The sequence below is a fragment of the Abrus precatorius genome, unplaced genomic scaffold (assembly GCF_003935025.1).
Source record: "Abrus precatorius isolate BTA unplaced genomic scaffold, Abrus_2018 Scaffold10, whole genome shotgun sequence".
Taxonomy (NCBI): domain Eukaryota; kingdom Viridiplantae; phylum Streptophyta; class Magnoliopsida; order Fabales; family Fabaceae; genus Abrus; species Abrus precatorius.
Genome location: NW_020874292.1, coordinates 21,920,900 through 21,944,992, shown reverse-complemented (window position 1 = coordinate 21,944,992; position 24,093 = coordinate 21,920,900). Strand labels below are relative to the sequence as shown.

Below are 24,093 nucleotides of genomic sequence, written 5' to 3'. Positions count from 1 at the left end.
GCATATGTATATTTGGAGCAAGTTTTAAGGTGAGTAAGTAAATTGGATTTGCCATGAACCTTAGTATCACAGTAATACACTTTTTTGCAATATTTACAAGTAGTCGTAGGTTCTTTTGATTCATTTTTAGATAATTTAGTAAAATGATTCCATGTCGTTTGATGTTTTTCGACGACTACTAGCATTTGGTTTTCTCTTCTTCGAATTCTATGAAGGGTTACCTCTCTATCTTCAGTTATAACTACAGGCACCACACATGTATTTGTTTCCCTACCACTTGCTTTTACTGGAGTAGAATTTGTAGGATTGAGAACCCCTTCATTTTCATTTAAGGTTATCTCTTGTTCATCTAAAGTAGGAGGCAAATTGAGGCTAGATTGCTCCATTGTTACTTCAATTCTACCTACCATATTAAGTGTATACATATTTTTTTAAAAATTATTCCTAACACTTTACAACTTCTAAGTCTTACAGGATTTTCTAAATTATTCAAATTAATTTGCAACTTGTCTTCAATTTATAATCCTAACATGAAAAGCTAAATGTGCCAACGACAAGAAAGGAATACTAAGCAAGAGACATAGAAAATATTTCTTAGATTCTCAGTTAGCCATCATTGAATAAAAAAATAAAAACAACATCTCAATTTATCATTATTCAATTACAAAAACGTATCAATTATATTTCAATTCAACATTATTAAATAAAAAAAATGAAAAAGAAAGCAAATATCTCAATTCAATATCATTAAGTTCTAAAAAATAGAAAGACATTAAAAGAGGAGTATTTGAAATACGATATTCAAATATGTCTCAGCTATCAAGCATCATTGAACCATATTAATAGAACATAAAAAAATTTTAGAACAACATCACTAAGTTTAAAAATAGAGAATATTAGAACAGTAGCATTTGAAATAGAAATTAAAACATTTCTCAGTTATCAAGCATCATTGAACCACATTAATAGAACATAAAAAAGTTTCAGACTAACATCATTGAGTTTTAAAAAATAGAGAATATTATAAGAATAATATCTAAAATAAGAATTAAAATATTTCTCAGTCATCAAACATTATTCAATCACACTAATAAAACATAAAAAATCTCAAATAAGCATAATTAAGTTTTTAAAGCAAAGAACATTATAAAAATAGCACATGAAATAAGAATTAAAACATTTCTCAGTCATTAAACATCACTGAACTAAATTAATAGAATACAAAATTTCATACTAGTATCATTGAGTTTTAAAAAATAAAGAACATTATAAGAATAACATCTAAAATATGAATTAAAATCTTTCTCAGTCATCAAGCATCATTGAATCACATTAATAGAATATCAAAAATCTCAAACCAGCATCATTGAATTTAAAAAAGCAAAGCACATTATAAGAGTAGTATCTAAAATAGAAATTATAATCGTAGACACATTTAGCTTTAATTAGGCATCATTGAATTACAAAAACTAATCACAACTTTGTCATATTCTCAGTTTATCATAATACAATAAAATGAATAAAATAGAACAAGTTGTAAGTTAAGTCATGATTCACACAAAATTGAAATTCCTAGTCTCAATAAGTCATAATACAAAAAAAAAAGCAACTTAAAATATTTTAAATATCTAAAAACCTCAATGATGATACAACCCAAGTCCCAACTTAGTTGCCACCTCTTCCTTCTCAGTTCGTTCTTGTTATAATTTTTTCCTTTCACCTTCAACTTCAATCTCCTCCAACACAATCCACATTGGCTTAGAGCATGAGATTTGTTCAATTGTTTCAATCAAAGGAAAAAGAAAAACTATATTACGATAATATATCATTAAATGATAAATTTATTAATATACTAAAACCTAAAACATACACTTTTATCTATTTTTTGGTTTCATTTTCTCTCAATCTATCATATTGACATAGATCTATTTTTTTTTTCTCATCTGTTAATCTTAGCACATAAAAAATCCTAAACTTACCATCATTTTTTTGTTACTCTTCTGTCAACATCTTTTTCTCTATTTTTTGGTTTTATTTTTTGGGTTAAAAGGGTTTTTTTTAAATCATAAAAGGATGAAAACCAAGAATAAATTGAGGGTAGTGGGAAATTGAGACAATGTACAACATGGAAAGGGAAGAAGTGTCGAAAGGCTTCAGCAGTGTAGGAGGAGAATTAGAAATCCCTGCCCCTTTAAACTTACACTACTTGTCCCTTTTTTTTTTTTTTTACTTTATGAGAATGGTGCGTTTGAATGTACTATTTATCATATTTTTTCCTTCAAATCTTTATTTTACTTTCTTCCTCAAATATGTACAAGATAAGAAAAGATTTAGGAAAAAAAAACATTCTAATTGATTGTCATTAAAATTCAAGAAAAGGTGAGAACTAAACTTGAGAAAAGTTTATGTTTTTAATTTAGGATTATTTATTTGTGAGTTTGGTGAAGCTAAAAGGTGAGATTTTTAAGAAATTAGTAAATAGTGTTTTGGATTTTGTTTGTTTTTGTTTAGAATAAAAGATAGGATTTGGTCGTTTAAAGTTTGGATTTTGGTAATGGGTGAAAGAGATGTTGAAGTGCAAGATTTTACATTTTTTTGGTTGTTTATGAGAGAAAGCGAGTTGAAGAGATCCAATCAATTTAGCTATAAAATGCAATATGAAGTATGAATCATTTGCTTGTTGTACCAAGTAAAAAGTTTGGAGAAAAAAAAAAGAAAAACAATACACAATCCTAAAGAAGAAGATAATAATAGTGTAAATGAATACACGTAGCAGAAAAAAAAATAAAAAATATAAAGTTAACATTATTAAAAAAAATAACTTATTTAAAACATTTTTTAAAGTAAAAAAAATAAAAATAATCAAAATATAAAATGACAAAATTAAATTTAATCTTTAAATAATAAAAAAAAATATTAATTTTATTAAAAAAAAATTAGTATACACATTATAAACCTATGGCACTGAATATATATATATATATATAAAGTCTACGAATAATTTTTTTTATTCTGTTCGTATGTTGAAATTTCACAAAATTAATACTTTATGATGGATTTTAAAAAATAATAATAATTTAATAAGACTATCAATATTAACTTAATATTTTTGGATAATATTATATTTTTGTATTAATATATTAGTTTTATACTTTTGTTAACTCCAATCTTTTAAGCTATCAATAACAATAAAATTTTATTAAAAAATAAAATACTTAATATACTTGTATATCTCTAATAATGTAATAAATATTTTATTCACAATAAAATCTTTTCAAATAAAAGCTAAAATTAAACTGAAAAAAAAAATACAAGTGTAAATTGTGCTTCACATGGTAGTTGAGTAAAAGAATTTGGACACAATCTAGTTGCATTATTCTAACGAACAACTAAACCACCAGCACTTTTGTTAATTACTAGTACTTTAGTTGAAATTAAATAGTGAAATAGAAGTCACAGGGAAAAGCTAAACGACATTAACGGATCAAGTTTCGCCGTAAAGGTTGACCAGACTCACGAGACGACGATGGAGGGGAAGTGGAAGAAAAGGATCAACGAAAGAAACGGCAACCAATAGAAAATTAGAAATATTCATGCAAAAGCAAAGATTAAATTTCTATTTAATATGGAAACATGCTGAAATTTATTCTAGAGTTGTTTTTTAACAATTTTTATTAATATTAAATTTTATTAATTTAACTGTTAAATTAAAAATTACTTTTGAATAGATAAAGTTATTATTATTATTATTATTATTAAGAGTGATATAATATTTTTATGGTAATCTTTTTATATAAATATATTTATTTTCTTATTTTAACCATGATTTTTGTTTTGTTTATTCTTTATATATAGTTGTCTTGTACATTTTAATATTAAAATTAATTAATAATGATGTGTGGATTATATTTTTTCTTGTTATAATGATTTTGTTTTTTATTTGATTATATTTTAAATTTTGAAGATTAAAATTTACTTATATTTTTTTTATTACTTTATATAAATTTTTAAATTTATTTACAAATACCTATTTTTATATTTATAAAAAATTATTATTTTATATAAAATTTTAAATTTATTATAAATAACTATATTACATTTATAAAAATTTTCTTATTAGTATAAGTATAAACTTCAAATATCTTATAAATACTTATGTTTATATTTATAAAATTTATGATATTTAATATATTGTTTACAGTATTCGCAGTCAAAATTTGTAGTAATTGTATATTTAGTTTAAGCCAAAAATTCATGTTTTTTTATACTCAAAATTATAGAGTCTATCACTTTTGTTTTTTTTTTCTTTAAAATTTATATTATTCTCAAATTCTTTCTTATGCATTTTTTTGATTAATTATAATAAATTTATTTTTAACATTAGACTATTTTATTCTTCTCTATCTATCATAATATCATATATATATATATATATATAATGAGTATACTTTATGACATATACATACTTTAAACAATATATTACGATACTGTATATTTAAATTACATTTTTATTGAGATCTACAGCATAATTTTTCTAATATTTATTAGTATATTATATTGATTGGTTTGATAATTATATGGAAAATTTTGTCTTTCAATTTTTATATTGTATTCTAATGTTTTGATATTTATAAAAAAAATTAATTATTAAATTTTATATATTTATTTTAAAATAAAATACATGTACATTGCATAGATTATACTAAATTAATTTGGTTTTAAAAAACAAATAATAAGGAAATATGCTCTCAATTTTATTGTTATATTCAATCATAAAATAAAGTGTATTTATAAGCATGGAATTAGGGAATCTTATTTCATCTTCAATAACATCAATTTTTAATATATCCTGAAAATTGAAGTTAATCGATTTAAAATTAAATAATGAACTTATCCTATTAATGATCATATACAACTTAAAAACTAATTTACATTGTTAAAAATTTAATTAAAAAATGAATCTACATCAAAATTTAAAACCTCAACTTTAAATGTACTTAATGAAATTTAAAATATTCTTTTTTTATCAAACAATAAAATATATAAGTGTATCACACTAAATTACAAACGCGCTATAAATTAGTAAATTGTAATTTAAAAGCACATTAAAACATTAATGTTTTAATCATTTTGGTTTCCCAAAGTATTTGACTACTTAGTAAGTAATAAATAGACTATTGTTCCAGGATACACCAAATTTGAGAACCTCTCTAACTAAAAATTTTTTATACACATAAATTTTAAAATAAAAACTAGGATCACAAGCTTAAGGAATCTCAGCTCCTTTCTACATGTTGGAATCTAGTCTCATGATTGCTGTAGTTGCAACAATCAATCAAGTCCTTTCATCATTTTCCTTTGTATAGATGGATGTGGTCATATCGTGTATAATTTATATGAAGTTAGCACTCTTAAACTAAAATGGATGTGGTGCACAGTTAGGCAGAATAGAAAAACATTTGATAACTGAAAATTGTTTTAGTAAAAAGTAATTGTAATTCTGGAAGAATATAAAAGAATAAAATAACACATTAACACAACACCTTGCGAAGCAACATAAACATTCTGCTTTATGATAATATAACGTGCTTCAAGTAAAGTAGAAATAAATTATTAGTCATAAAAAGTGACAAATGAGATAGTTTTCTAAATGGTAAATACTAAATAAACAAATAGCAGTTGTGAAAACAAAATATATGGAACACTATCAAGACAAAAATAGCTTACACTGGGGTTGCCAATAAAATACATAATTGAATCCAAAATATTTCGTCACAATTGGACTAAAATAATTTCAACAGGATGTATGGAACTATTACCCTTCGGGTGCTGAACATGCCAATCTCCACAGCATGGCTTCTAACCATTGAGTAGAGTATACAAATGAGACAGTGAAAACTTCAAGGGTATGATTTGAGGTGAAAAACTTGGCATGCTGGCTTGTATGCCTTCTTAGCTGAAGCTTGTTCAAACTTCTTTGCAGCGGTTTCATTTTCTTCTATTCTAGTCTGATAGAAAAACCTTATCCACCAAGAGGAGCTACGCAATTTGGCCTTCATAAAAACAAATCCCAAAAAGGTAATTATTTTGTGTAATACCAAACACTGGTCAATAATTTCCCATTATTACCAATGACATGTGCAATATGCTTAGTTTTTTGTAATATTTTCCTTCTCCAAATTTAGGCTACACTCATTATTATTTATGAACATCAAAATGATTTGGTCATTCTCCATTAACGAATGTAAAGGAAACAATTAATCAAGTAACTTGATACTGCCCAGGGATTCAAATTCATATTAACAAATGACGATATGAACAGAATGTCAATTGTCAAGGAAATTCATTTTTATGTTCTTCCAACACTTGTTTGATTAGCTTAATTCAGTATTGCCCAAGGATCCAATCTATATCTATAACCAAGTAACAAACCCACTCTCTTCTATGTTTCCAATTCGAGCTTTTTTCTAATTAAACTTGGGTATTAACAGATCTCAAGATGATAAGTCCAAAAAATGAGCAACCACTCCTAAACTGAAATCAACTTGGTTGGAGAATTCTCCTAATATTGGTTACAATCTGTTAAAAATTGATCTATCACCAAGACTTCCAAATGCATTTCAGCCCATTAAGTTTCATTTACGTGAATCTATGATTATAACCTTCTAAGCCCTTTCTGTACTTTCCTTTTGTACTTCTAATTAAAATAAATTTTTAACCCTTTCATCCAATTATTTATACTAACCACCAACACATTCTCGTATAGAAAACCCCAAAAGAATTGCACAACTGGTAAATTTGCAATCAACTTGATATGATGAAGTCATATAAATCAGTCTTTCTAACAACAGCAAAACCGCATGTAATGCCTATGTTGTCAAAAAGATATCTAATTTAACAAAAAAATAATCACTTACTGGACGACCAAATTTAGCCACTTCACCTCTTGCTCTCTGCTGACCCGGATAACCTATGAATGAAAAATGAGAAATCAGGAGAAAGAAAGAACAAGTGAACAAATACTTAAGGAGATGCTTGGTTTGAGAGAATGTTTTCTATTTTCATCTTCTATTTTATTTCCACTTTTAATTACAAAAATGTTACTTTGTTTTCATTTTGTTTCTTCTTTTCAAAGATGTGCATAGCAAATTTTTCTTATTCGAAGTTTTAAAAACTGGAAAAGAAATGAAACAAGGTGGTATTTTTGTAATTGAAAGTGGAAAAGTAAAAAAAACCATTTTCTCAAACTAAGCAGCCCCTAAAATTCCAACACACCCAACATGTGTTGTTTGAAAAAAAAAATAGTGAAAAGAGCATGATTTGTAGACAATCAAAGACAGCTAATATCACCAGTTTATCATGTCTGGCTTTACCTAGATGAATATAGCCCTAAGCAGCCAAACAAATATTCCAAAACAAATTCCTAAGGTAGACCAAGTACTAGACTAAGTTCCAATATGTAAAAGCATAAGCCGATAGAATAGAAGCTTCACAAGGGAACACACCTGAAAAGACAACAACACCATCAGCAGATACCCTAACTAACTCTGGCATGGTTTTATTCAGATATCTTGGAGATAAGTAATCCAATGCATCTGACACAATGACCAGAGAAAATGACTTTGCACGGTAGGGTAGAGGAAACTTTATGTCAGCCACACGCACAATGCCCTTGCGTACAAGACTTTTACACTTTGCACCAGCGTCATCTAATTCATATGGTTCTACTCCCCAAGCCTCAGTATCCTCTTCTACTAACAAACTAGATACCACAGAACAAGAGTCAGGACCAACATGCAAAACCTTATGCATGCTGTCTCCATATGCTTTCTTCAAAAAGGGCAATGCTTGCAGGACTTCAAATGTGCACGATGCACCACCTGTATGAATACACTAGAGCTGTTATTGTTCAAAATTTGAAACCAAAAGTTCTATATCAAATGCCTCAAATATGTACCAACTTACAATACACAAAAGATGTTAATAATGTCTAGCGTACGAATTATCATACAGTCAAGTTCCCAGTAAGAGTCTAGACACCAGCCATACAGATTATGACACAGCATCATCTAGTAGCCAATTCTTTATTTGCTCATATGTTTAGGATAATAAGAAGAGCCTATCTGTTTGCAGCTTTACAGTTTCCATTTTCAGTAAATATAGAAAATACTAATAAAATTAAAATGGGTTGGATTTTAAGAGAAATTTTATCTCGGAATTAGTTTCTAAATTGGATTGGAAATGAGAAAAATCAAACTTCACACTTATTGCTCTTGGGTGGTTTTACTTCCTCTAGATGTGAACAAGACCCACATTTTTTCTCAACTTTCTCTCTATAATGACAGACACTACTTCACTCCAGTCAGCCAAACTACAAGCCCCATTCACTTTGCTTGAGCTCCAGTGTTGATCTGATCTATAAATATCTAATGGTAAAGAGAGAGGGAGGCAGGGGCAGAGTGCACATAAAAATCTCATGAACTCTGGTGGGGATTCAACAGAAGACCAAATAGTCACAATTTCCCTCATTGAGCATCAACCTATGCCAATGATGTAGACATAGTAGAAAGTATACAGTGTCAATATAACTAATTCACAACACAAATTTTCTAAATATGAAAATTTGAAGATAAATACAAATTTGCAAAAGCTCATTATGTGCATGCCAAGAGAGAAATACCAACGAATTAAAAAAAATAAAAGGGGACCCACAAAACATTAACGAAATTTAGAGGAAATGAGACATTTCAATGATTCCATACCACAGTTTCATACAAACACTTCCCTAAGCTGTCTTACATGAAGATGTTCTGCAAGCATAAGAATTTTAAATAACAAAACAATAGTTTTATTTACCTTCAAGTTTATTTACATCCTTAATATCAATGCTAGCTCCACCTGCCATTTGACCAAACAAAGAGTCAATATTAGTATCAATGGAATTTTATAGCAAATGCGAGTTTACAAAAACAGAATATCTTCATTGTTAGTTTATGCAATGATGTCTGACACATTTTCGTATTTACACTGATATTTTCTTGCTGAAATTGACAAATTAAGAATGACTGAATGATTATGACACGATGAGCTAGGATCTATGAGGCTAGCCAATATTTATTGATCTACAAGCCAACACAACCTGTATTTGTTAGGTTTCCTGTGAAGACATAACTTAAGTTAAAGATATTTACTACATTTTACAAGGTGATAGAGGAATTAACACAATTCCCTTAAAATGAGTCAGGCTAATTCTCCAAATCCGCTTGAAATAAGTTTGACAGAAAAATCAGCCAAGCTCAACAGAGGATTTTTGTTCACTCTTATATTTTTGACTACGATGTGCCTTGCCTGTGGACAATTTATGTTATCATTCCACGTATACATAGCCTGAGGTCACAGTTGCTACATATTTTAATTTGTTTTCCTCATTTTTCTTCAATTCCGTTGACCATATCCATTTTGGGTACTCCACTGTACTGTTTCATGACCCTAGCATCCTCTTAATGAACAAAAGTCTGGGTCCAAGCATATTAAACCCAAACTAGTTGTAGAATATTCAGCTCTAAAAGACTATAACCAAAGTCAAAAGTTTACTCTATTTGGTATTTGAAACACAAAATTTGGAGCTTGACAAATTCAAATTCCTTCTTCTAGTTTTTGATAAAAGATCCTTTCTTGACTTCAAGTTAACAGATTAGTTACCAACCTGAACTGCTGTAACAATAACCGATCAGGAGGATTGCACCCTGAAAAATTGTAAATATCAATTTAATAAATACATTATGTGTTGACAGCAAGCAGTGATGAACATAATTGATAAAGTAAATTAATAAAACTGTATATTAAGTAAAGAACAGAGGGAAAGCAAGTACAAAATATCATGAACGCAGGATGAGTTTGGTGCACATACAGTACATCAAACAGACACGTGGAAAATATTGCACGTTAAATTAATCAACCAATACCAGACTATTTCCATAATGAGATACACATTTCAAAGAAAATGTACCACAATTACAAGCCCAATAGATAGTAGGGGAGAGTTCTGAGATTTAGACTGGATAGATGCCACAAACGGTATACTTCCCCCATCAGCCAACCGACGTGATGGATTTACTGGCCTCCTTGACATGATAAAAGCAACAAGCCTTCAGACCTAGAACAAGTAGCAACAATCTCAGTTGTGGTGTTTCAATAAAATTGTTTCTGTTGCCTAAGTTGCATGTATGACTGTAGTGTTTGCTGCCAAATTTGTTTTCCAAGAGATAAATTTCTCTTAAAAACAAAGCCAGCCATTTAAAAGTAGTCGTGAAGGAAATAATAAGAACTGCACAATAAGTACTAAAAGGCTGTATATACTCTAATGCTGAAGAAGGCAGTTTATTGTGCAGAGCCTAGCAACAAAGTTACACTTAGCACAATTCGCCCAACAATTCCATCAAACACTGTACGGCAAAACTCCTTTTTTTTTAAGTTTTCATATCACTCACATAACATGGCAAGTTGCCAATGCTATTTCCACTTATTGTGTTATACATAACAAATCCATCACTTTCGTTCGAGAAAGCTCCAATATTATAATTACTTTTTTATTTAAAAAAAAAAAACTATGCTCCTAAGGAAAGAACACCATATGCTGAAGCACAAATATCCCACATCTGCTTCAGAACTTAAACCATCAAAATAAAATTAAAAAAATGTAAAAGCAAATCGATCCAGAGGAACTAAACCCAGAAAAAGGAGCGAAGTTATAATTGACTACAAAGTTCAAACAGATCCAATCGAGTAACATATATACCTCTGAATGAAGTGAGACAAAAAAACACAAATGACAAAACTTGAGTACAAAAGTGTAATCTTCAGTGCATAGATTGCATCAGCCTGAGAAGAAGCAAAGTGGGTAAGCATGGATAAAAGAGAAGATTGAAGCAAATGGGTAAAGCAGAAAGGGGTTACCTGAAATAGACAAGAAAAGAAACAACGTAGATCTCTTCAGTCACGACCCAGATCTATGCAGTGCTCATACTCTGAGCTGTGACTGAGAGAGACTCACAAGGCCGTGAATTTCGATTCATGCTTTAATATTTTATTAATTTATTTTATTATTTTTATTTTCTGATAATTTTTTGTATTATTATTTCCCCGGTTGGGTTGGTTATTTCTGCACACTCATTTTCCGGGATCATGTTTTATATTATAGTATTTTTCAGTTCCCCTAAGATTTGGCTCGATTTTAGTTCGCTGAGTTCACTCACTGAGTTGGATCCCGTTATGCAAATTGCAAAGGGGACACACGCACTCTGAGCGTATGTTAGTCCTAGTGCAACATACTCTTGCTATCATGCACCGTGTAAAGTTTAAAGGAAATCTAATCAAGATAACTTTTTACTTTGTTCCTTTCTAACCAATAACCTTTTACTTTATTAAATTAATGCCCTGAAAACAATTTATTTTTCTTATCTCTTCTTTTTACATCCATTTATATTACTTTTTTATTTATATTTTATTTTTTATCAGATTACATCAAATTTTTATTTTTTTCTCTTTTTTATATATTTTTCTTATGAAAACTATAATTATTTTTTATATATAGTATTAGAAATAATATATACTGAAATATAATATTTTTAAAAAATTATAAAATTCAAAAATCGTTATATACACATATTCAAAGATAAAATAATATAAAATATAAAAAATTATCAATAATATTATGCATAAAAATATTTAAAAAATTAAAACTCCTTAATAACAATTTTACAAGTGTATATATAAAATGTTTACGCACACATGTTATGATAATAATTAAAATTTAGTGCGTTTGATTTTATTTATTTTTTAAAAGTAATTATTTATATTTAACATTACATGTATTATCTAGATAAAATAATGGTAGAGTCAAAGATGGTTTGACTAACATAGAAGAAAATAATTAATTTTTGATATAATATATTTTTTTTCTATTTTATTTTTTATTTAAGATTTTTATGCATATATTAATAAATGTAATAAATATTTTTATTTTTATTAATATAATTATTTATTTATTATAATAATATATGTATAATAACTAATAGTTTGAGTGACAAGTAATTCGATATCGCTTAAGCAAGATTTTCAATTTGAGTTTCTATATATGTAAAAAATCTTTTGTGGTAGACTCATCCACTACATCAGGTGCGTGACTTAAATCGAATCTGAATTAAATCAAATAAAAAATAAAAAAATGTATAATATAATCGATATTTTATTTATATTTTTAAAATTGTATATTCACTATTATTTTTCTTTTATTTATGATAAATGTAGAAAGTATTTAAGAATTAAGTAAGTGTAAAAGAATAAAAAAATAAAAATAAAAAAATAGAAATATGATCTCTTAATTCTAAATTAATAATAGTAAAAATTTATTAAAAAATATTGATCATATTTTTATACCTTTAATATAATAAATATCTTTATTTTTGTAAAAAAAATAATTAATTTAAATGTTTAAAATCAACCTTGAAAATTAAAGTTAACAAAAATTTAAAATTTTTATTATTATTAATTTATTTATAAAATTAAAAAATAATATCCTTATTAATATTATTTTAACTTTTTATCATATTTTTGTATGTCTTATGTGTGTTAAAAATAAGAGTCCTATTAACAAGTATTTTGGATAAAAATAATTATTAAAAATTAAGGTAAAATTATTTTTTACATATAATATTTAAAAAATAATATATACTTAAATATAATATTTTAAAAAATTATGAAAATATGAAATTTAAAAATTGTCGATCAACAGACAAAAATTTAAAAACGTGAAAAGTAATCTTTTAAAAAATATTAAAATTTTAAAAAGTCAAAACTTGTTGATAATAATTTTTAAAAAATAAAAAATGATAATTTAAAAAAAAAAATTCTAGTCTCTTTTCTTGGGACATTGAACTCAAGGATTGGCACTGGTGATGTAAAAACTCTAATGTGTTCACTAGTGTGTGTTAACGGAGATCTTATGCGCAACATTCCTGGAGCCAACAATAACAATGGCGAATAAAAATTAATTTTGAGTCATTAGAACTTAAAAACACCCTTTAATCTTTTACCACCCGAAGAAAATTTTGACACTTGCTGGGTTCTGAGAGAATAATTTTGCTCTTTGGAATGCGTTGGTGCGCGTGCCAGTAACCTTTATTTAACGGAAAGGGAAGAGAATAAGAATGAAGAACAATTCTTGTATTTGCACGACTGTGAGTGGTAAAAGGCATTATCCAACGCAGAAACACACGGCACCTTTGTTTTAGTGCCAAGTTGTGGCGGGTCCCTTCCTTTGCAAACTGCATTATCGATGACTATGATCTCTCACCGACCCAAACAAGTACTTAGGTACCATAGATTTGCCAACACTGTCTTCATCTCAATCTCAAACAAACCGAACACTCACCCTCCTTCTATCACATTCCATTTATTAAATAAAGCATCTTTTCAACATAATTCAGATACCCTTTATAGCAATGGATGTGTTAGAACCCTGGTATTTCTCTAAGGCTGAGAAACAATAACTATTTACAGCAAGAAGTTGAGGACAGTGTGTGTGTGGTTTCAATCAATGGCGGTGGAGTACAAGTGCTGTGAAACTCAGTTTTTCATACGCTTATTGATAATCGTGCTGCTTGTGCTGTTCGCTGGATTGATGTCAGGGCTCACTTTAGGCCTCATGTCCTTAAGTCTTGTTGATCTTGAGGTTCTTGCTAAGTCTGGTACCCCTCAGGATCGCAAGCATGCTGGTAATTTCTCTCCCTCTCTTGTCCCACCTCACCATGACATGATGGAAACATGGATTCTTGAGAATTTTATTTACTATTACAAGTTTAAATCATCTAGGAGTTAGTTAGCTTTTTATTTTATTATTGATTTTGTTGAATTCTAAGACTGAAATAAGGTCTCTTTGTAAATCAGCTTTCTTTTTAAGTGTCAGCTTAATATTCGAAGAAAAAACAAATAGTGAAAGAAAAGATATATTTGTAGTTTTAATCCATGAAATTCTTGAGTACATGTCACTGTTATTTTGTGATCATAATTTAAGTCTCTCCCTTCCCAAGCTACTCTTAACTGAATCCTGTAGATGTGTCTGTGTATTAACCCTTATCAGAGAACCTTGTCCTTGTAGATGATAGGAAGAACATTGTTGTGGACATTATATAGTTATTGAATATCCAACTGTTTGAACTTGTTTTGTCATTAATTACAGAGAAGATATTGCCTGTTGTCAAAAATCAACATTTATTGCTTTGCACCCTCCTAATTTGCAATGCTGCAGCCATGGAGGTACAACTAAAATATTGTGTTAATGTGTATTAAACCATATGGATATACTAAGATTCAGCTAATGTTGGATATGTGTGTTGCTTTTGTCAGGCACTTCCAATCTTTCTTGATAGTCTTGTTGTTGCATGGGGTGCTATCCTGATTTCCGTGACATTGATTCTTCTGTTTGGTGAGGTAAGAATTTTTTTTTTTTCCATATACGCTAAACAAAATACATGCATATCAAACATCACAATTAAAAGTTAGGACACTAGGTCCCTTATGACATAAACTATTTGGAAAAGTCAGAAGCTCATTTTCAATCTTGATTCATTTATCAATGAAAAAGATTTTTTAACAGATCGTGAGCATTGGTTATTGTTTATAAATCAGACTTGCAACTTGCTTGAGTTCTTTTTCCAGTCTTTGAAATGATACCTTCAGTGGAAATGGTGCTCCTAACCCTGCTGGACTGTTGCATTTGTGGCGCATATTTTTAGTATCTCATAGAAATATCTTTACATTCAGTAACTCAGTGTGTTGTATAAATTTCTCTGACATGACATCTGTTTGCTTCTGTGAAGATTATACCTCAATCAGTTTGTTCTCGGTATGGTTTAGCAATTGGTGCAACAGTGGCTCCTGTTGTCCGTGTTCTTGTATGGATATGTTTTCCTGTTGCTTATCCAATTAGCAAGGTGAAAAACCATGAGCATATTTTTTATTATACCTTTTTAGTTTCATTTGTGATTTAGTAGAATACGTAACTCATTGTTTCTTTATTTTCTTTTCGTTCTTGGTTTCCTTTTGCATTTATGTGGTATTCCAGTTGTTGGACATTTTGTTGGGGCATCGACATGAAGCCCTTTTTCGCAGAGCTGAGTTGAAAACACTTGTAAATTTGCATGGTAATGAGGTCTGTATCAGAGAGCTACAAGATGTTTTGGATTGATACAAAAGCATGCATAAATTTGTTCATTCATTTACTCTTGCAGTTGAAGACTAGTTCACTACATTTAGTTTATAAAGTGAATAATGTGACTAAGGGTTATCTTATCTGGTTTTCTCCTTGTCATTTAGACTCTTTCTCTTGGACACTCATGCTTCCTTATGTTGCTGTTCCATGATGAAATGTATTAGGCTGGAAAAGGTGGGGAACTAACACATGATGAAACAACAATCATTGCTGGAGCACTTGAGCTCTCTGAGAAGACAGCTGGTGATGCCATGACTCCCATAACTGAAATATTTTCTATTGATATCAATTCAAAGCTTAATAGGTAAAGACTTGACTCTTGAGGCGACTCGAAATTACAAAGAGCAAGCTAGTTTCTGCATCTTATACAACTTTTTGTGATCAAATTAAAGGCTTTTTATTATTATTTATCAGGGATCTAATGAATCTAATATTGGAGAAAGGGCATAGCAGAGTCCCTGTCTATTATGAGCAGCCTACAAATATTATTGGACTTATCTTGGTATACAGTCAATTACTTTTCTTCAAGCCTGCAATATTGAACAATCTCTTTCCATTGTGTGAAAAGTTGTAAAAACTACAAAATTTTCATCAATTTTTCTGTGCTTCATTCTGTGAATTTTTTTTTCCAAGAGGACAATTCTGTTTGACGAAAACTACCTAGCTAGATCTTGACAAACCCCCAGGCATCATTTTTCACAAATTTAGGAAATTTACTAGGCAAATTAAATGGAAGTGCATTCTTGACATGTTAATTGTTATTCTCAATCACATCTTTGCTGATTAATAATGCATTGTTTGTTAACTCAATTATAATATTTTTAATAGGTATCTTATCAACGGTATTGATTCTCATTGAAACCGGTCCTCTCTTATTTCTTTCTTATAATTGTACATCACCTTTTGCTTTAAGCATGCATGCATCTTACTTTCAGGTCAAGAATTTATTGACAATTGACCCGGAAGATGAAGTACCCGTGAAAAGTGTGACCATACGCAGAATTCCAAGGTATTTTGTGTATTGTTTTGCAGGTTTAAGGATGTAATTACTAAGATTATGGCATTATATCAGCATAAGCTCATATATAAAAACGACATGTATTGACAGCGTTCCGGAAACAATGCCATTGTATGATATTTTGAATGAGTTCCAGAAGGGTCATAGTCACATGGCTGTTGTTGTTAGACATAGTGACAAGACACGGCAACAGTCTTCCAACAATAATGCTGGCGGTAAGCAAATGTTATAATCAAGTTAAATTATTTATCTTTGAATTTTTTTATTAAAATAATTCAATGTAATCTTTAGCTACTACTTTTTTAATTAAAATTAAAATGTTATTTGTAAAACGATTGTACTCTCTAGTTTTAATTAAAAATTAATATAAAAAATGCTAAAGTACTGCAGATAAACTTTATTCTTTATATATCATAAAGGACATTACATACATTTTAAATATTTTTAATTATTTGAAAAATAAATATTAAATAATTTGGATTTGCAATATAAATATTTTTCAATAAAAAAATCATGCATTCTTATTTCTTTAACTAATGCACCAGTTGCATAATTTTAAAAAAATGGTTTCTTTTTTTTTTCTAAAATTATATTTATATTCTTTTAAAAGTGAAGATTTATTTCACACCATAATGAATTATGTGTCTCTTTAATGGCTATGAAATAGACTCAGTGAGAGATGTGAAGGTGGATATTGATCGGGAGAAGACTCCTCAAGAGAATATTTTGAAAACTAAGAGGTCATTCCACAAATGGAAAAGTTTTCCAAACACAAATAATCCAGCAAGGAGTGGTTCTAAGAGCAGAAAATGGTCAAAACATATGTACTCAGATATTTTGGAAATTGATGAAAATTCATTTCCAAAGCTGCCCGAAAAAGAAGAAGCTGTTGGAATAATTACAATGGAAGATGTTATTGAAGAGCTTTTACAGGTACTTAATTAAGGTAATTCTTAACAATTTTATTTATTTATCATTAAAATCTTGTATTGACATCAATATTTCTGCGTAGGAGGAGATCTTTGATGAGACTGATCATCATTATGAAGACTCATGACAATCATCTTTCCATAAGACACATACTTAGACTCATAGATGATTTGATTAGATAATCAGAACAGCTGTTTGGAAATCTAGAATGGTATTGGAACGTTACAAGCAATTATCTTGTGAAAAGTTAGTGATGGAAAATTGTTAATATGTTCACATCATTGTTTTTCCTTTTTTTGTGAAGTATATCAACGTTAAGTTTTTGTTGCAACTTGCAAGGTAATGGATCATTTTCATGGCAGCAATAGAGTATGTATGAACCGAAAGGGAATTGATATAGAATAATTATATATTTTGGCACGTTCTCCGTAATAATTGAAGAGATGATCATGCTTATATTTTAAATGAGGCCATCTAGAGAGCCAAGGGAGGTAGTTGGGCCTGTTTGTTTATATATGAAACGGAGTTATGTAAAATTGCATATGCATGTCTTTTTTTTCTTCTGAAACTCAAATTATGTGAGAGGAGCAAATTTTTAATTTTGAGAAATTTTGTTTGCAACAGAGATAGAAACAAGCACAGATTTTTTTAAAAGACAAAAAACGAGAGTAAATTACATCCCTTTTATTAAAAATATATTGTTCTTTCGTCTTATTTTAATAAGTATACTCTTTTTTAAAAAAATAAATTAATATATAATATTTTAATTTTTAAATGTAAATAAGTTTGTTAGTGTTAATGAATATTTGTGAATGATTTTTCTTTAAATTATCTAATCTATCGAGAGATAAACTTACAAAATTGTAACCTATTTCGATATTAATTAGTTATAATAAAAATGGATTACCAATTCAAGTAAACTTAATTTGTAATTTGTAATGTGAAGAATTTAAATGCTAAAATTATTATTTGGTGGATATTTTTTAACTATCAGTATTTTTTATTTATTTGTTCGTTTTTATTTGTAATGTGAAGAATTTAACATGCCCTGTTTTTGCTGTCAAGCTCAAGAAAGATTAAGAAAACAAAACAAAACAAAACAAAATAGTAGCTTAATGACGTACAAAACAAAACATAGAACAACCCCTCCCTCAGTCTTTGGAATGTCATGTTCCAACAAGTAACATTAATTTAACCAAAACGGAATAGAATAAGATTCAAGAAATGCCTTTTGAGAGAAACATTGTGGTATTGTATATCTGCACGAGCACCAGTCAAGTGGCATTATATATCCAACGCAAATACATTATAGTAGCTTCGTTGAAGAGCCAAGTTTCAAGCTACATTATCGATGATCACTCCCCAGACTCAAACAAATAAGCATAATTTGACAACGTTGTTTTCATTAGGGAATACTACTCTCGAACAAACCCAACACTCATCATCTTTCTATCGCGTTCCATTTATTAAATAAATTATATTTTCAGCATAATTCGGATACCCTTTATATTAACGGAGGTGGTGCTGCCTCGGCTTTCTCTAACTCTAAAATTGGAAACAAAACAAGTTGAGTGTGTGTAGAGTGGTTTCAAATTTCAATCAATGGCGGTGGAGTACAAGTGTTGTGATATGGAGTTCATGAAACGCATAATGATGATCGTCATGCTTGTGGTGTTCGCTGGAATGATGTCAGGACTCACCTTAGGCCTCATGTCCTTGAGCCTTGTTGATCTTGAGGTCCTTGCTAAGTCTGGCACCCCTCAGGATCGCAACCATGCTGGTAATAGTAATACCCCTCAGCATCACCACACCATAATCTAAAATTATTAATTACTGTAATTTCTCTTTATTCTTTCAAAGTTTAAATCATTTATAGAGTTTAAAGCATTCTTTACTTCAATTCTTTTAAGAAAATTGTTATAATTAGTTATGTAGTAGTTCCCTACTGGTTTTTGTTGATTTCTATAACCCAAATAAGGTTGCTCTATAAATTTTTGTTTTAATTTTCACCTTAATATTTGGAGAAAGGACATGATATAATGGTATTGAATCTCCGGGGGTAAGATCATCATGCTTGAACTTGTTTTATCATTAATTACAGCGAAGATATTGCCTGTTGTCAGAAACCAACATCTATTGCTTTGCACACTCCTAATTTGCAATGCTATAGCCATGGAGGTACAACTAAATAATGTGTTAGCGTGTAAAATTTAATCACATGGATATATAGGGAAAAATCTAGCTAATATTGAATAATGGTGTTGCATTTGTCAGGCACTTCCAGTTTTTCTTAATAGACTTGTTGTTTGGTGGGGTGCTATCCTGATTTCGGTGACATTAATTCTTCTGTTTGGTGAGGTGAGAAAGTTTCTTTTCTTACACATGTTAATATCAAATGCATAGTTAAAAACTGGGGACACTGTATCCCGTAGTGATTGAGAAAGTCAGAAACTCATCTTCAACAATGATTCATTCCTCAGTAAAAAATAATTTAGATCAGACAATGAGAAGTAGTTAATGTTTGTAATGATATCTTGGCATTCAGTTACTCAGCTTGTTTTGTAAAATTTCTCTGACGTCTGTATACTTACCTGTGAAGATTATGCCTCAATCAATCTGTTCAAGGTATGGTTTAGCAATTGGTGCAACAGTGGCTCCAATTGTTCGTGGTCTTGTGTGGATATGTTTTCCTGTTGCTTATCCAATTAGTAAGGTGACATACATTAAGTAGAATTTTTATTGATATTTTTTCAGTTTTATTTGAGTAACATGGTCCAAATTTTATTTGTTATGTCTTGATTTCTTTTTCCTTCTTGGCTTTTTGTGCATATATATGGTATTCCAGCTGTTGGACTTTTTGCTAGGGCAGCGGCATAAAGCCCTTTTCCGCAGAGCTGAGTTGAAAGAACTTGTAAATATGCATGGCAATGAGGTCTGTATCAGAGCTACATGATGTTTTGGATTGAAACAAAGGCATGCATCTATACTTCAAAAATATATTAATTTATTTATTCATTTATTCCTAAGTTGAAGACTTGTTATTTGTGCTCATCATGTTATTTCATAAGTATGCTGCAGTTCACTCCTTTTTCATTTCCAATATGAAAAATGTAACTGAGGGAATCATCTTCTCTTTTGGTTATTTGGATTCATCCATTTGCACACTCATGCTTCTTTATGTTATTGTTTTCCATGATGAATTGTATTAGGCTGGAAAAGGTGGGGAACTGACACACCATGAAACAACAATCATTGCTGGAGCACTGGAACTCGCTGAGAAGACAGCTAGTGATGCTATGACTCCCATAACTGAAACATTTTCTATTGACATTAATTCAAAGCTTGATAGGTAATGAATAAATGAAGGTCTCTCAAAAAATTAGAAATGCAAGCTAGCTTATGTATTTTTTACCACTTTCTGACATCAAGTAAATGGTTGTTATCAAGCAGCGATGTGATGAGTCTAATATTGGAGAAAGGGCACAGCAGAGTCCCTGTCTATTATGAGCAGCCTACAAATATTACTGGACTTATCTTGGTATTCAGTCTCTTATTTTAATCCTTCAATCTTGAACACCAATTTCTGAGATTGAACATGTCAACTTTCATCCTAATAGGATTATTACGGATGCTAATATTTTTATCTGTTTGACCAAAACTATTTAGCAAGAACTTCATATGTCCTCAGGCATCATTTCTCGCAAATTTATCAAATTTGCCAGGAAACTTAAATTGAAATTCAATCTTGACAAGTGACATTACCATTACATAGAGTCATACTGAGTTCTATGAATGAATGCCTAATATTATGTATAGAACTATTTATGAGCCTCCACCTAGAAGCTTAAGCTTTTGGAGGCATGATGCTTGACATAAATCAAAGCCTTTATGACCAAGTAGTATTCTTCTAGTAGTTGAATTTCAACACAACGTAAAATAAGCCTGTGCATATCATGTTTCTGGCCCAAAGGGATTTTTGGTGAGGTAATGTCTTAGATATAAAACTATTTAGGAGCCCTTGTTTAACAATTAAGATTTTGGGACAGTATGTTCTTGATGCTTCATAAGAGAATATTCAAGAAATTGAACAAATTACTGGAGATCTTAAGTTGAAAGTTAGATACACAATACATTAGCCATGGAGCCACGCTTGGAACCATACTGTATAATGCTGTTGTCCTACACAATATTTTTCTACTGCTCACTCCATAGATCATTTTTTATGGTTGGACATTACCTTTGTCTCAAGCATGTGGACAGTATCTTAGGTGTTGTTAGTGCACTAATTAAAATTAGAATTTTATCTTTAATCGGTAAACAGCACTTAACACCTAAAAACTAACACACGAGTTTTGTCCTAAGCATGCATGTTTTTTAATTTTAGGTCAAGAATTTATTGACTATTGACCCAGAAGATGAAGCACCTGTGAAAAGTGTGACCATACGCAGAATTCCAAGGTATTTAATATTTTTGAAGGTTTTATGGAGGGTGCAACTACTGAAACTAACGGCATTATATTATCATAAATTACATGTATTGACAGGGTCCCAGAAACAATGCCACTGTATGATATTTTGAATGAGTTCCAGAAGGGCCACAGCCACATGGCTGTTGTTGTCAGACATTGTGACAAGACAGGGAAGCAATCTTCCAACGATAGTACCTATGGTAAGCAAGTGCTCTAATCAAGTTAAACTATTTATCATTTGCTAATATTCTATTTATATTTATTTAAAACTATTTTTTTCTCATCACAATAAGTGGTGTTCTATGTCTCTCGAATGCTGTGAAATAGAGTCAGGGAGAGATGTGAAGGTGGATATTGATGTTGAGAAGCCTCCCAAACAGAAAGTTTTGAAAACCAAGATGTCATTCTTTAAGTGGAAAAGCTTTTCAAACTTAAATAATTCGAATATGGGTGGTTCTAAGAGCAGAAAATGGTCAAAAAATATGTACTCTGATATTTTGGAAATAGATGAAAGTTCATTTCCAAAGCTGCCCGAAAAAGAAGAAATCGTTGGAATAATTACAATGGATGATGTTATTGAAGAACTTTTACAGGTACTTAATTAAGGTCATTCTTAACAATTTTATTTACTATTAAAAATCTTGTATTGACATTAAAAATTCTACGTAGGAGGAGATCTTTGATGAGACAGATCATCACTTTGAAGACTCATGGAAATCATCTTTCCATAAGACACATACTCATATTGGTGTTTAGATTCACAGATAATCCCGACAGCTGTTTGGGGGTTTGGGGATTGGAACATGACAAGCCATTATCCCCTTGTAAAAAGTTAGGCATGGCAAAGTCTATTACTGTTAATACGTTCTCATCAAAATTTTGGAAGTATATAATTATAAAGATTTTGGCTCCTTTATACGGTATACACTAGAAAATAAAATGTAAAATTATAGCTATTAATTATAAATTAACCATGGAAATATTAATAACTATAATTTTAATATAAAAATATCAAATTACACTAGTGTAAGTTACATCAATTTTTATATTATTTAATAATTTTTATTTCATAATTTTATCTTAAAATTGACTATTAAATTAAAAATTTTAATTATATAAATCATATTTATAAAATTTTAAATTAATTTAAAAGTATTTTATGCTTCATTTATATACAATAAAATTGACATAATATATATTTTTAAAATATATAAAAATAATGACCTTTTTATTACATTCTAATAGTTGTTTAATTTTAATAAAATATGACATAAATAATCAAGATGATATATTAATATAATTCAATAATTAGATCGATAAAAAATTATATTTTATATAAAATTATATTTTAATAAATTGTTTTCAAATGCATTCTTAATTAATGGGTAAGCTGCTTGTATTGATTGTGTATGTAACTCTGTTACTCTTGTCGAGATTTACCGCAGTAAATAATATAGAAGAAGGCCAAGGACAAAGATCAAATGACATAAGTATCAAAATTAATTAAGATTAGAGCTCACAATAAAATTCACTTTCAAGTTCTAATCACAAACAAGTCTTTCGTTGATAGGTAACCGTCGAAAACAAGGGAAATCTTATGGTATATATTTAGTTATTAAATATTTAGCGATTAATAATTAATAAACATTTGATAACGAGCGATAGGGGCATTAAAAAAAGCATATACCAGAAATTCAGAACATATTCCTTAAAACATAGACAAGGTAGGGTTGCAAACTGCTTGGAGTATCATTCCAGCAGATGCGGTCCTCTTAACTACATAATGTTATGTATCATTTTAATAATTAAATAATAGGAAATAATCTATCGGTAAATTGGCATTGGTAGGCCTAATGAGACATAGTGGCTGAACCTTGTTATCAACAATGGAGAACTATAAAGATGGTCAAGTGAAGGATTGGGTAGAACTTTGAAATATAGTCACCCTCTATATTATTCATTGGCATTCCCAATATAGTTAAATAAATATTGTACCAACATTTAATTTTGTAAGACATGTTACATAAAACTAAACTTTCATTTTTGTCTTCAGAGATTTTGAGTCCGACATTTTAATTCTTAAAAAATTAAAAATATCATAGTAGTTCTCAACTTTTATCTTTGTTGTTTATTTTAGTCCTTAAACGCAAATTCCATTAACAAATAATAACAGAAAGCTGACATGTCACGTTAAGTGTAATATCAAAAGCCTACTTGGCAGAAACAACGTCGTTTTGAGATGTTTTGAAAGTGAGTGATAAAACACTTTGGTAAAAATGACATTGTTAAAAAAAATTGAACATGTGCCCCTAATTGCCGAAACAATGTTGCATATTTTTCTTTGTCTCAGAGAAGAACCTTAAGACTTATTGCAAAATTTCACTGAAATTGTATTTAGCATTGGA

The 24,093-nt window shown here is 29.4% G+C and overlaps 3 protein-coding genes across 8 annotated transcripts; 2 read left to right on the top strand and 1 right to left on the bottom strand.

Moving 5' to 3' along the window:
• Positions 1-1,530: 1,530 nt before the first annotated feature.
• LOC113863450 (DUF21 domain-containing protein At2g14520-like) lies at positions 1,531-22,652 on the top strand. 5 transcript variants are annotated; one of them, XM_027497051.1, is made up of 12 exons: positions 1,531-1,536; positions 13,565-13,775; positions 14,240-14,316; positions 14,407-14,490; positions 14,880-14,993; positions 15,125-15,211; positions 15,436-15,575; positions 15,686-15,773; positions 16,207-16,280; positions 16,380-16,504; positions 16,957-17,222; positions 17,302-17,613. In XM_027497051.1, the coding sequence occupies exons 2-12, from the start codon at positions 13,598-13,600 to the stop codon at positions 17,344-17,346; spliced, it is 1,278 nt and encodes a 425-aa protein (XP_027352852.1). In that variant the 5' UTR covers positions 1,531-1,536; positions 13,565-13,597; the 3' UTR covers positions 17,347-17,613. The 5 variants fall into 5 exon arrangements, 4 of the variants coding, with proteins under 4 accessions (XP_027352852.1, XP_027352860.1, XP_027352868.1 ...); XR_003504540.1 differs by lacking the exon at positions 1,531-1,536 and adding an exon at positions 22,642-22,652 and having other exon boundaries at positions 13,350-13,775; positions 17,302-17,482; XM_027497059.1 differs by lacking the exon at positions 1,531-1,536 and having other exon boundaries at positions 13,350-13,775; positions 16,380-16,501; positions 16,963-17,222.
• Positions 5,548-11,142, bottom strand: LOC113863479 (probable pectin methylesterase CGR3). 2 transcript variants are annotated; one of them, XM_027497086.1, is made up of 8 exons: positions 10,957-11,142; positions 10,799-10,881; positions 10,010-10,156; positions 9,707-9,746; positions 8,857-8,898; positions 7,506-7,880; positions 6,918-6,970; positions 5,548-6,053 (listed from the first exon to the last, which is right to left on the bottom strand). In XM_027497086.1, exons 3-8 carry the CDS (start codon positions 10,130-10,132, stop codon positions 5,901-5,903), a joined length of 786 nt encoding a protein of 261 aa, XP_027352887.1. In that variant the 5' UTR covers positions 10,133-10,156; positions 10,799-10,881; positions 10,957-11,142; the 3' UTR covers positions 5,548-5,900. The 2 variants fall into 2 exon arrangements, with proteins under 2 accessions (XP_027352887.1, XP_027352879.1); XM_027497078.1 differs by lacking the exon at positions 10,799-10,881 and having other exon boundaries at positions 5,589-6,053; positions 10,957-11,139.
• Positions 18,822-22,444, top strand: LOC113852049 (DUF21 domain-containing protein At2g14520-like). The gene is made up of 11 exons (XM_027482307.1): positions 18,822-18,999; positions 19,321-19,397; positions 19,494-19,577; positions 19,819-19,932; positions 20,065-20,151; positions 20,429-20,568; positions 20,670-20,757; positions 21,604-21,677; positions 21,764-21,888; positions 22,016-22,281; positions 22,358-22,444. Exons 1-11 carry the CDS (start codon positions 18,822-18,824, stop codon positions 22,442-22,444), a joined length of 1,320 nt encoding a protein of 439 aa, XP_027338108.1.
• Positions 22,653-24,093: the final 1,441 nt, after the last annotated feature.

What these genes read in the sequence shown, in the direction of transcription:
- LOC113863479 (XM_027497086.1), bottom strand. Translation starts at nt 10,132, where the DNA reads ATGTCAAGGAGGCCAGTAAATCCATCACGTCGGTTGGCTGATGGGGGA. An exon ending in CTATTGGGCTTGTAATTGTG is followed by an intron (nt 9,747 to 10,009) that starts GTACATTTTCTT and finishes ACAATTTTTCAG; the next exon opens with GGTGCAATCCTCCTGATCGG. An exon ending in TGGCTAAATTTGGTCGTCCA is followed by an intron (nt 6,054 to 6,917) that starts GTAAGTGATTAT and finishes GTTTTTATGAAG; the next exon opens with GCCAAATTGCGTAGCTCCTC.
- LOC113863450 (XM_027497051.1), top strand. Translation starts at nt 13,598, where the DNA reads ATGGCGGTGGAGTACAAGTGCTGTGAAACTCAGTTTTTCATACGCTTA. An exon ending in TCAGGATCGCAAGCATGCTG is followed by an intron (nt 13,776 to 14,239) that starts GTAATTTCTCTC and finishes CATTAATTACAG; the next exon opens with AGAAGATATTGCCTGTTGTC. An exon ending in ATCAATTCAAAGCTTAATAG is followed by an intron (nt 15,576 to 15,685) that starts GTAAAGACTTGA and finishes ATTATTTATCAG; the next exon opens with GGATCTAATGAATCTAATAT.
- LOC113852049 (XM_027482307.1), top strand. Translation starts at nt 18,822, where the DNA reads ATGGCGGTGGAGTACAAGTGTTGTGATATGGAGTTCATGAAACGCATA. An exon ending in TAATTCTTCTGTTTGGTGAG is followed by an intron (nt 19,578 to 19,818) that starts GTGAGAAAGTTT and finishes TTACCTGTGAAG; the next exon opens with ATTATGCCTCAATCAATCTG. An exon ending in TTATTGAAGAACTTTTACAG is followed by an intron (nt 22,282 to 22,357) that starts GTACTTAATTAA and finishes AATTCTACGTAG; the next exon opens with GAGGAGATCTTTGATGAGAC.